Source organism: Mobula birostris, unplaced genomic scaffold, assembly GCF_030028105.1.
Source record: "Mobula birostris isolate sMobBir1 unplaced genomic scaffold, sMobBir1.hap1 scaffold_838, whole genome shotgun sequence".
NCBI classification, from domain to species: Eukaryota; Metazoa; Chordata; class Chondrichthyes; order Myliobatiformes; family Myliobatidae; genus Mobula; species Mobula birostris.
Genome location: NW_027278555.1, coordinates 74924 through 87286, shown reverse-complemented (window position 1 = coordinate 87286; position 12363 = coordinate 74924). Strand labels below are relative to the sequence as shown.

General features: G+C 51.6%; 2 protein-coding genes across 2 annotated transcripts in view; one reads left to right on the top strand and one right to left on the bottom strand.

The window, feature by feature from the left end:
• Nucleotides 1-523: 523 nt before the first annotated feature.
• On the bottom strand, nt 524-7310 carry mdp1 (magnesium dependent phosphatase 1). The gene is made up of 6 exons (XM_072250940.1): nt 6961-7310; nt 5577-5637; nt 4917-5027; nt 4723-4830; nt 1731-1816; nt 524-1501 (listed from the first exon to the last, which is right to left on the bottom strand). Exons 1-6 carry the CDS (start codon nt 6992-6994, stop codon nt 1392-1394), a joined length of 510 nt encoding a protein of 169 aa, XP_072107041.1. The 5' UTR covers nt 6995-7310; the 3' UTR covers nt 524-1391.
• LOC140193772 (dehydrogenase/reductase SDR family member 1-like) overlaps nt 7127-12363 on the top strand; it is a gene marked incomplete at its 3' end in the record, with an annotated part of 40502 nt that continues 35265 nt past the window's right edge. Inside the window, exon 1 of the mRNA XM_072250941.1 lies at nt 7127-7401. Coding sequence (XP_072107042.1) covers nt 7257-7401 — 145 coding nt within the window. The remainder of the gene's footprint in view (nt 7402-12363) is intronic.

Here is a 12363-nt window from a genome sequence, read left to right as displayed (position 1 = left end):
AATAGCAATGTAACAAACATGAAATAACAAGATAGTCATTAAAGTAAGATCGTTGGTAGTAGGAACATTTCAATGATGGGCAAACGAGTGTAGTTATCCCCTTTTATTCAAGAGCCTGATATGAGGGGTCATAACTGTTGTTGAACCTGGTGTTGCAAAGCCTGAAGCTGTTGTGCTGTCTATCTGATGGCAGCAGCAAGAAAAGAGCAGGGCCTGGGTGCTGGGGATCTCTGATGATGGTAATGTTTCATGTAGATGCACTGGCCCGAACCCTGTCCCCAATATGCCGTGCTTTCCTCTAATACCAATCGTTCCATTCCACATTACATTCCAGGCACCCACCAGACTTGTGTACAAGAAAATTTGCCCCGAACATCTCCTTTAAACATTCTGCCCCCTCCCCCGATTTCCCTTGCCCCTAGGAGAAAGATAAAAGATACCAGCTATCCACTCTATCTCCATTACTCATAAACTCGAGTACGTCTCCCCTCAGCCTTTCCCACCCCAGAGAAAACAACCCAAGTTTGTTTATTTTGATTGATTTATTTATAAGACAGAAATAGGCCCGTCAGCCCAACAACCAATTACACCCTTGTGAAATTAATCAGCGTGCCTTTGGAAGGTGGAAAGGAACAGGAACACCCAGAGGAAACCCAGGCTTGGGACTTTCGAGGACCGGGACTTCAGCTTGAACTCGACCTCTGTCGGTGTGCGGAGTCGCACGTTCTCCGTGACCCCCACTGCCCACCCCAGAGTCGCTCCTGTCTCAGCACCAGGCACCAGGAGCTTTCTGTGACGGTCCTTTTGGGGTGGGGGGGACGGGGGACAGAGGAGAGGCAGAGAAGGTTCACTGGGATGACCCCTGGGTTTGCAAGGAGAGGTTTCTAGTCTTTATCTATTTTGAGATACAGTGGGGAGTGGGCCCTTCTGGCCCACCAATTTAACCCTAGCCTAATCACAGGACCATTTACAATGACCAATTAACCTACTAACCGGTACGCCTTTGGGCTGTGAGAGGAAACCCACGCACCTGAACTGAGCTGTAATGGCATCGTGCGATCTGCTTCGTTACCACGGTGACCTGCACCTCCAGCATTGACTTAACCCTGTGAAAGCACCATGCCAACTGCAGTACAGCTCCACCCCTCCTGCATTTCTCCAGACTGGGTCCCGAGGGTGGCGCACAGAACCTGGGGTAGGGGGAGATCCGGCTGCAGGCAGTGGGCAAGTCTGGCACGAAGGGGATGAGTGGCCTTCTCACTGTCCCCTGGTTTCGATCACCACGTTGCAAACTGGTGGGAAGTCTGGTCGCCCTCTCTGTCGGTTGGCAGAGGCTCGCTATCACGCTGGTCCCGGGCGGAGGGGAGCAACTCTGCAGGCGGGGGCCCCTGTCACTGCTCCAGCGCCCCGCCGCCTGCTCCCGATCGCCGAGCGAATTCCACCAGCCCTTTCTGCAGCAGCTTCAGTGACATCCCCTTGCTGACCGGGACGCAGAGAACTCCTGCAGGGGAGAGAGCGAGTGATTCTGGAGCCGAGTCAAACAGGAGTGGGGGCGTCAGGCTGGGCGGACGTTGGGGGGCGGGGGGCAGCATTGATTGCCGAGGGGTGATTCTAAGCAAGAGCGGACGAAGGACTGAGCAGGGAGGTTGGCAGCACTGCCCTCCTATTTAATCCCCACTGGTGGGGAGAGCAGGCGGGGGGGCTCAGAAGTGGACGTCCAGCACCCTTACCTAACTTGCCGACCTCCACAATGTTCCGGTGCTCATCGTCGAAGAAGATCATCTGGTCGTACGACAGGCCTGTCCCCTCTCTGATTCTGGTGGGGGGGGGGGGAGGGAGGGGTAAGAGGTTAGGGGAGTGGGATGGTAGGGGGAAAAGAGCAGGGAAGGAGGTTGTGGAGATCAGTGACCATTGGGGGTGGGGGAGTAGATTGGGGAGAGAGGACAGCGAGGGGTTAGACAGGATGTGGGATTGGAGGGGTGGAGGAGAGAGCAGGGAAGGGTTAGAGGGAGGATGTGGGTTGAGAGGGGGTAAAGCATAAAGAATGAGACCATGCTCGGCATAGAACGTAGAATAGTACAGCACAGTACAGGCCCTTCGGCCCACAATGTTATGCCGATCCTCAAACCCTGCCTCCTATATAAGCCCCCCACCTTAAATTCCTCCATATACCTGTCTAGTAGTCTCTTAAACTTCACTAGTGTATCTGCCTCCACCACTGACTCAGGCAGTGCATTCCACGCACCAACCACTCTCTGAGTAAAGAACCTTCCTCTAATATCCCCCTTGAACTTCCCACCCCTTACCTTAAAGCCATGTCCTCTTGTATTGAGCAGTGGTGCCCTGGGGAAGAGGCACTGGCTATCCACTCTATCTATTCCTCTTATTATCTTGTACACCTCTATTATGTCTCCTCTCATCCTCCTCCTCTCCAAAGAGTAAAGCCCTAGCTCCCTTAATCTCTGATCATAATGCATACTCTCTAAACCAGGCAGCATCCTGGTAAATCTCCTCTGTACCCTTTCCAATGCTTCCATATCCTTCCCATATTGAGGCAACCAGAACTAGACACAGTACTCCAAGTGTGGCCTAACCAGAGTTTTATAGAGCCACATCATTACCTCGCGACTCTTAAACTCTGTCCCTCAACTTATGAAAGCTAACACCCCATAAGAAGAAAGACTGGATGAACTGGGCTTGTACTCGTTGGAATTTAGAAGATGGAGGGGGGATCTGATTGAAACGTATAAAATCCTAAAGGGATTGGACAGGCTAGATGCAGGAAGATTGTTCCCGATGTTGGGGAAGTCCAGAACGAGGGGTCACAGTTTGAGGATAAAGGGGAAGCCTTTTAGGACTGAGATTAGGAAAAACTTCACACAGAGAGTGGTGAATCTGTGGAATTCTCTGCCACAGGAAACAGTTGAGGCCAGTTCATTGGCTATATTTAAGAGGGAGTTAGATATGGCCCTTGTGGCTATGGGGATTGGGGTATTGAGGGAAGGCTGGTGCAGGGTTCTGAGTTGGATGATCAGCCATGATCATAATAAATGGCGGTGCGGGCTTGAAGGGCTGAATGGCCTATTCCTGCACCTATTTTCTATGTTTCTATAAGCTTTCTTAACTACCCTATCCACCTGTGAGGCAACTTTCAGGGATCTGTGGACATGTACCCCCAGATCCCTCTGCTCGTCCACACTACCAAGTATCCTGCCATTTACTTTGTACTCTGCCTTGGAGTTTGTCCTTCCAAAGTGTACCACCTCACACTTCTCCGGGTTGAACTCCATCTGCCACTTCTGCATCCTATCAATGTCTCTCTGCAATCTTTGACAATCCTCTACACTATCTACAGCACCACCAACCTTTGCGTCATCTGCAAACTTGCCAACCCCCCCTTCTACCCCAACATCCAGGTCGTTAATAAAAATCACGAAAAGTAGAGGTCCCAGAACAGATCCTTATGGGACACCACCAGTCACAATCCTCCAATCTGAATGTACTCCCTCCACCATACCCTCTGCCTTCTGCAGGCAAGCCAATTCTGAATCCACCCGGCCAAACTTCCCTGGATCCCATGCCTTCTAACTTTCTGAATAAGCCTACCGTGTGGAACCTTGTCAAATGCCTTACTAAAATTCATATAGATCACATCCACTGCACTACCCTCATCTATATGCCTGGTCACCTCCTCAAAGAACTCTATTAGGCTTGTTAGGCACGATCTGCCCTTCACAAAGCCATGCTGACTGTCCCTGATCAGACCATGATTCTCTAAATGCCCATAGATCCTATCTCTAAGAATCTTTTCTACCAGCTTTCCCACCACAGACGTAAGGCTCACTTTTCTATAATTACCTGGACTATCCCTACTACCTTTTTTGAATAAGGGGACAACATTCGCCTCCCTCCAATCCTCCGGTACCATTCCCGTGGACAACGAGGACATAAAGGTCCTAGCCAGAGGCTCAGCAATCTCTTCCCTCGCCTCGTGCAGTATCCTGGGGAATATTCCATCAGGCCCTGGGGACTTATCCGTCCTAATGTATTTTAACAACTCCAACACCTCCTCTCCCTTAATATCAACAAGCTCCAGAACATCAACCTCACTCATATTGTCCTCACCATCATCAAGTTCCCTCTCATTGGTGAATACCGAAGAGAAGTATTCGTTGAGGACCTCGCTCACTTCCACAGCCTGCAGGCACATCTCCCACCTTTATCTCTAATCGGTCCTACCTTCACTCCTGTCATCATTTTTTTCTTCACATAATTGAAGAATGCCTTGGGGTTTTCCTTTACCCTACTCACCAAGGCCTTCTCAGGCCCCCTTCTTGCTCTTCTCAGCCCCTTAAGCTCCTTTCTTGCTTCCCTATATTCCTCAATAGACCCACCTGATCCTTGCTTCCTAAACCTCATGTATGCTGCCTTCTTCCACCTGACTAGATTTTCCACCTCACTTGTCACCCGTGGTTCCTTCACCCTACCATTCTTTATCTTCCTCACCGGGACAAATTATCCCTTACATCCCGCAAGAGATCTCTAAACATCGACCACTTGTCCATAGTACATTTCCCTGCAAAATCATCATCCCAATTCACACCCGCAAGTTCTAGCCTTATAGCCTCATAATTTGCGCTTCCGGTGGCCCTACCCCCGTCACCTGTCTGCCCGCTGCCCACTCTCCACCCTCCCCCACTGTGTCGTGTCAGAGCCACCCACCTGCGGAAGTGGGTGACCTTGGATCCCGGGTAGATCTCCCGTTGGCAGAAGTAGTGATCCAGACTGAAGAGACGCAGCAGCTGCTCGGCTCCCTCCACCTCGCCTGTGCTGTGGAGAGAGGGAGGGAGAGGACGTGACTGCCTCGACACAGCACCGAGGGCGCACACGCGTGGGGACGCGAGCGGAAGACTCACCGGGACGCAGCAGCGATCAGGATCCCATCCTGGTGTAGACTCTGCAGCACGTCTCGCACCTCCGGGTATAGGTGGATGGTACGGCCAATGCTGTCCAAAATCTCACCCGTCCTGGGGAGGCGGCGGGAGAGCAGAGTTAGAATGAGGGAAGGGGCAGCAAGATGGGAGAGAGAGCCGATCGGGGTTTGGATTGTGGAAGAGGGAGAGGGCTGGGGAAGAGTGGTGGGGACAGAAGGACGGGGATGAAGGAAGAGAGGATGGGGACACAAGGACGAGGATGAAGGAAGAGGGGGAGGACGATGTGTGGTTGGAGAAGGCAGGAAGTGGATGAAGGGTGTGTAATGAAGTGTACAGTGAGAGAGAGTAGGGACAGGGAGGGGTGGAGGAAAGGTGTGTTGGTGAAGGGGGAGAAAGTAGAGTCGGGGAGAAGATGGGGATGGAGGGAGAGTGCGTGCAACGAGGGGGGTGTGCGATAGTATTAGAAGTTGGAGAAAGAGTGCAGTGAGGGGGAAGAATGTGGAGAGGGTGTGTGTTGGAGGAGGGAGACGTACGAGGATGAACTGTATCTACTGATTTGAGCGAGGGGTGGATGGACTAACATTCATTGGGTGGTTCGAGGACTACGACTGAATGGTCAGCATACAGACAATCAAAACAGACCTGCTTTTCTTGAAGGGTGGGTCTACATGAGTATCCACCCAAAATGGCCAGAGGGTATAATCTGTGCAGGAGAAGAGAAATGGACAGCAACATGTTAACCCTCCCCAAAAACCACAACCGGCGCACTGCCACCTCCCCGTAAACCCCATCACAGGGTCCTCCACTGTGACAGTACAGAGTCGGCTGCGCGGGATTGTCCATCTTTGTAGGGACATACTGGAGCTCCTTGCCTCTCTGGACGACGGGGGAAGAGACCCAGGGTGTCTGAGCACAAAGGAGCATCACTGCCTGTGCTAGACCCTCTTCTACAATCACAGGTGGCTACACTCAAGCCCCATGATCTTAAAAACTGCTCCACAGAAGCATTTTTTTAAATTTATCTAACAAAGCTGTAGATGCTCAGGAGGTCTAGCAGTGTCTGTAGAGGAGAAACAGAGTAAATATATCAAACTGAATCCTTTATTACAACTGCGGGGGGGGGGGGAGAAAGACAAGTTACTGTTCTGGTCACCCCACTACAGGAAGGGTGTTGAGGCTTTGGAGAGGGTGCAGAAGAGATTTACCAGGATGCTGCCTGGTTTCGAGGGCATGTGCGATCACGAGAGGCTGGTTAAACTTGGGTTGTTTTCTCTGGGGTGGCGGAGGCTGAGGGGAGATCTGACAGAGGTTTACAAGATTATGAGAGGCATAGATAGAGTGGACAGAGAGCATCCGATTCCCAGGGTTGAGATGTCTGATACCAGAGGGCATGGATTGATGGTGAGAGGGGAAAGGTTCGATGGGGATTTGAGGGGTAAACTTTTTACTCAGAGTGCTGGATGCCTGGTATAGTGGTACAGGCGAATACAATAGGGGCTTTTAGGAGAAGGTTAGATAGACTCGTGAATGGGAGGAAGGTGGAGGGATGGGCTTGGGGGGTTTTTAAAATTTATTTTTAGCTGGTTCCTGTGCTATACTATTCTATGGTCTGAGTTACTGATTTGAAGAAAGGGCGAGACCAGGACTGGTCTGCTTTGGGTTGCAGAGAGGAATGAAGAACCCCCTCTGCTGAGACCAGGATTTCCACGGTTTTGGGTTGCACGAGGCGACAGTAGCAGCGACCTCGGGCGAGATCAGGCTGGAGGCGGACTCAAGGCTCCATTCGGGAGCGTTAACAGGCTCGTCCTGGGTCAAACAGTCTCAACCCCACGCGGGGTAAACTCATCCGCTCCCTCGCCCTCGCCACCACTGGGACCGCTCACCAGATCCGCGGCAGTCACTGGCCCACAACCCCGACCTCTTCCCGCCCGCCGGGCTGGCACAGGCAAGCGGGACCCCCACCCCACCACCAACGGCAGATAACGGGAAACCTGCCGCCTGCTCCTTCCCGCGGCCACGCACTCACCCAGGTCGAACACCGCCAGGCTAGGCTTGCTCATGGTCGGACGCCGGCACCACCAGGACTCGGAACAAGGAAGTTGTGGTCCTCCCACAATTAGTCCTCCAGTATCCCAGGGTGCAATCGGTCCTTTAAATCAGTTCTGCAACGCCTAGGATGTCATGTCCGAATCTGTAGCTGGCGCCCTCGAACTCGGGCCCTTCGCTTTCGCCAGCGATCCGAGTTCGTCCGATTTCCCGAGAAGCGCCACTTGACCGTCCGCCCTCAGTGTCGGTCGTCCCCGGGTTTCGCGCTGCCCCGGTATGGTCCTCCCAATGTCCCCGGCTCCCCCGCGCGGTCCTCCGGCTGGCCCCGCCTACCGGTGCCCATGTGACCGAGACTCCGCCGGGGGGGAGGGCCGGAACCGCGCCCGGAACGCAGTCCTCGGAGGCGGAGGCGGAGGCGGAGGTGAGTGAGGGAGGGAGAGGGGTGCGGAGAAATGGATGGAGGAGGAGGGGAGCAGGTAGTGGAGGGTGAGGGAGGAGGTGTAGGTGGTAGAGAGTGAGGGAGGAAGTGTAGTTGGGAGTGGAGGGGAGCGGCAGGAGGAGGTAGTGGAGGGTGAGAGAGGAGGAGTAGTTGGGAGTGGAGGGGAGCGGCAGGAGGAGGTAGTGGAGGGTGAGAGAGGAGGAGTAGTTGGGAGTGGAGGGGAGCGGCAGGAGGAGGTAGTGGAGGGTGAGAGAGGAGGAGTAGTTGGGAGTGGAGGGGAGCGGCAGGAGGAGGTAGTGGAGGGTGAGAGAGGAGGAGTAGTTGGGAGTGCAGGGGAGCGGCAGGAGGAGGTAGTGGAGGGTGAGAGAGGAGGAGTAGTTGGGAGTGGAGGGGAGCGGCAGGAGGAGGTAGTGGAGGGTGAGAGAGGAGGAGTAGTTGGGAGTGGAGGGGAGCGGCAGGAGGAGGTAGTGGAGGGTGAGAGAGGAGGAGTAGTTGGGAGTGGAGGGGAGCGGCAGGAGGAGGTAGTGGAGGGTGAGAGAGGAGGAGTAGTTGGGAGTGGAGGGTGAGGGAGTTGGAGGTGTAGTTGGGAGTGGAGGGGAGCGGCAGGAGGAGGTAGTGGAGGGTGAGAGAGGAGGAGTAGTTGGGAGTGGAGGGGAGCGGCAGGAGGAGGTAGTGGAGGGTGAGAGAGGAGGAGTAGTTGGGAGTGGAGGGGAGCGGCAGGAGGAGGTAGTGGAGGGTGAGAGAGGAGGAGTAGTTGGGAGTGGAGGGGAGCGGCAGGAGGAGGTAGTGGAGGGTGAGAGAGGAGGAGTAGTTGGGAGTGGAGGGTGAGGGAGTTGGAGGTGTAGTTGGGAGTGGAGGGGAGCGGCAGGAGGAGGTAGTGGAGGGTGAGAGAGGAGGAGTAGTTGGGAGTGGAGGGGAGCGGCAGGAGGAGGTAGTGGAGGGTGAGAGAGGAGGAGTAGTTGGGAGTGGAGGGGAGCGGCAGGAGGAGGTAGTGGAGGGTGAGGGAGTTGGAGGTGTAGTTGGGAGTGGAGGGCGAGGGAGGAGGAAGAGTAAGGGACTGGAGAGACAAGAATGTGACCCTGTTACATAGTGAAACCCGGTTCTAGATTTTCCAAAAAAAGAAACGTTCTCCCCACACCACCTTCCGGTTCCCTGGGCCATGACCCTGTCGATCCTCCCTGTACCCATTCTGTTCCTGTGTACAATCTTCAGAGACGTTGACACCTAGGAACTTGAAATTGCACACCCTTTTCACTTCTGATTAGATTCAACTTTATTGTCATTGTGCCAAGTACAGATACAAAGCCAATGAAATGCAGTTAGCATCTGACCAGGAATGCAAAGAATAGTGTTATTTACAAAATAACTGTGAATAAAAAGTCTACAGCACACAAATATAAAAGTACAGAAACACTACAATATGGGTGCAATACTGCTTAGCACTGTGATGTGAGGTTCAGCAGGGTCACAACCTCAGGGAAGAAGCTCTTCCTGTGCCTGCTGGTGCGGGAGCGGAGGCTCCTGTAGCGCCTACTGGATGGGAGGAGAGTTAAAAAGTCCATGGTTAGAGTGAGATGCATCCCTGATAATGCTTTTTGCCCTGCCCAGGCAGCGTTTATGGTAGATGCTCGCAATGGTGGGCAATTGGGTGCCGATAATCCGCTGGCAGTTTTCACCACACGCTGGAGTGCTTTGTGGTCCGAAACTGGACAATTGCCATACCACACTGAGATGCAGTTGGTGAGTGTGCTCTCAATGGTACAGCGGTAAAAGTCCATCAGTATCCTGGGACAGAGGTGAGCTTTCTTGGTGCTCCACAGGAAATAATGGCGCTATTGCTCCTTTTTGATCAGGATGGAGGAGTTCAGGGACCAGGTGAGATCCTACAGCTCCGTTGATGTAGATGGGGACATGAGTGTGGTTCCTAGCATGCCTGAAGTCCACAGTGATCTCCTTGGTCTTCTGGGTGTTAAGGGCCAGGTTGTTGTCGGCACACCACGCAGCCAGGTGCTGGACCTCATCCCTGTAGGCCGTCTCGTCATCCCCTCTGATCAGGCCAACCACCATGGTGTCTGCAAACTTGATTATGGAGTTAGAACCATGTACAGGAACGCAGTCATAGGTGAAAAGGGAGTACAGAAGAGGGCTCAGCACACAGCCTTGAGGCACGCCTGGTGTTCAGGGTGAGAGTGGAGGAGGAGAGGTTGTCTAACTTAACTGACTGGGGTCTGTTAGTCAGAAAGCCCAAGGTCCAATTGCAGAGGGATGAGCTGATACCAAGCTGGCAAAGTTTGGCGATCAGCTTGGAGGGGATCACAGTATTGAATGCCGAACTAAAGTCAATGAACAGCATTCTGACGTAAGAGTTGGGGCTATCCAGGTGGGTCAGGGCAGAGTGAAGTGCTGTGGAGATGGCATCCTCTGTTGACCTGGTGGTGCGATAGGCAAATTGATGGGGGTCCAGGGTAGTGGGCAGACAGGATTTCAGATGTGATAGAACCAGTCTCTCAAAGCACTTTGCAATGATGGGGGTGAGTGCAACTGGACAGAAGTCATTCAGACCCGCAGCAGTGGAATGCTTCGGCACTGGCACGATGGTGGCGATCTTGAAGCTTGTGGGGACAACTGCCTGGGCCAGGGACAGATTAAAAATGTCCATGAAGACCCTGGCCAACTGCCCTGCACAGACTCTGAGCACACAGCCAGGTATTCCATCCGGACCAGCTGCCTTCCGTACATTCACCCTGCTCAGGATGGTGCAAACTTAGAGGGTGGAAAGTGAGAGGCAGTTCACCAGGTGGGAGATCCGCTTTGAGGGTGACCTCCTTGTTCTCTTGGTCAAAGCGAGCGTAGAAGTAATTGAGCTCATCAGGGAGGGAAGCAGAGCTGGAATGGGGCACAGTCTGATCTCTCGGTGAGAACTGGTGGGTGTTCTCTTGACCTACCCTTCCTGAGCTCCACAAGCAGTTCTTTGGTCTTCCTGGCAGTGAGTGCAGCATTGTTGCTGTGCCATCGCTCAGCCAGCTGATGGATCTCTTTGTCACCAGCTGGAATCCTGCCAACAATGGCTGTATCATCAACAAATTCACAAATGACATTTGAGCTGTGCCTAGCCCCACAGTCATGGGCGTAGAGATATGGTCTTGCTGATATTAAGTGGTTGTTGTGGCACCACTCAACCAGATTTTCAACCTCCCTCCTATATGCTGATTCACCATCATGTTTGATTCAGCCTACAACAGTGATGTTATCAGCAAACTTGAATATAGCACTGGAGCTGTCTTGCTGCACTCAGAGCTGGTCATATGGTTCCTCTCAGTCACTCCATGGATTTTCTTGATGCGTTGTAGAAATTATTTCTTTCAGTCATTACACTTCAATTTTGCAGCTATTAACAAATGAACGATTGAGGTTTTATTTCAATGGCACAAGCACAAATAATGAAGAGTGATATTTTGAAATGTGATTGGTTTGATTTAATTCCATAGAGTAAAAGTACTAAAACTAATTTTAGAAATTGAGTAAGGCAAGTAGGTCATGTTAGGGCAGGTGACCATATAGGAAGAAAGCGGGATGAGGTCCTGCAAGCTGAATTTAGGGAGCTAGAAGATAAATTAAAGAGTAGGACCTCAAAGGTAATAATCTCAGCATTATTTCTGGTACCACGTGCCAGCCAGAGTTGGAATAGCAGGATAGCTAGAATGAATATGTCGTGCAGGAGGGAGGGTTTCAGATTCTTGGGGCATTGGAATCACTTTTGGGGGAGGTGGGACCAGTACTGTCCGGATGGTCTACATCTGTGCAGGGCCGGGATCAATGTCCCAGGGAGATTGTTTTCTAGTGTTATTGGGGAGGTTTTAAACTAATATGGCAGGGGGATGGGAACCCACACAGAAAAGAAGAGGGAAGCGATGCAGAGACCAAAGCTAGAGTTAGTGAAGAAAAAGGTAAGAGCAGAGTGCATAAAAGTAAAAAGCAAAAATTGCATAGGTCACTAGATTCTAAAAAGACAATGAGTATATGGGCACTTTATCTAAATGCCCGTAGTATTAAAAACAAAGTTAGTGAACTTGTGGCGCAGGTCAGTACAAAGGCATATGATTTAGTGGCCATTACAGAAACCTGGTTGCAAGGTGGAGATGACTGGGAATTAAATATCCAAGGGTATCAGGTAATATGGAAAGATGGGCAGGAAGGCAAAGGAGGTGGATTGGCGCTCTTAATTAAAGATGAGATCAGGGTGATTGTGCGAGACGATACAAGATCTACGGAGCAGAATGTTGAGTCTATCTGGGTAGAGATTAGGAATAGTAAAGGAAAAAAATCACTGGTGGGAGTTGTCTATAGGCCACCTAATAAAAATATTGAAGTGGCAGAGGCGACTAACCAAGAAATAACTGGGGCTGGTAAGAACGGAACGGCAGTTGTCATGGGGGATTTTAACTTCCACTTCAACCTGAATCAGGTTGGTCAAGGAAGTCTTGGGGAGGACTTCATAGAATGCATCCGTGATGGCTTTCTTGAGTAGCATGTTAGTGAACCTACAAGGGAAAATACCATCTTAGATCTAGTCTTGTGTAATGACACAGGTCAGATTAAATATCTTGTAGTCAGGGATCCTCTTAGAAAGAGTGATCATAGTATGATTGAATTTCGCATACAGATGGAGGATGAAACAGTTAGATCTAAAAGTAGTGTATTCTGCTTGAACAAGGGAGACGACAATGGGATGAGGGAGGAGCTGGCTAATGTGGATTGGGAGCACAGGCTATTTGGTAGGACAGTTGAGGAACAGTGGAATACTTCCAAAGAGATTATACTTTCAAAGTATATTCCAGTCAAAAGTAAGGACAGTAAGTGTGGAGATAGCCAGCCTTAGATAACTAAGGAAATAAAAGATAGTATCAAATTAAAAGCTTGTGTATAAAGTCGCAAAGATTAGTG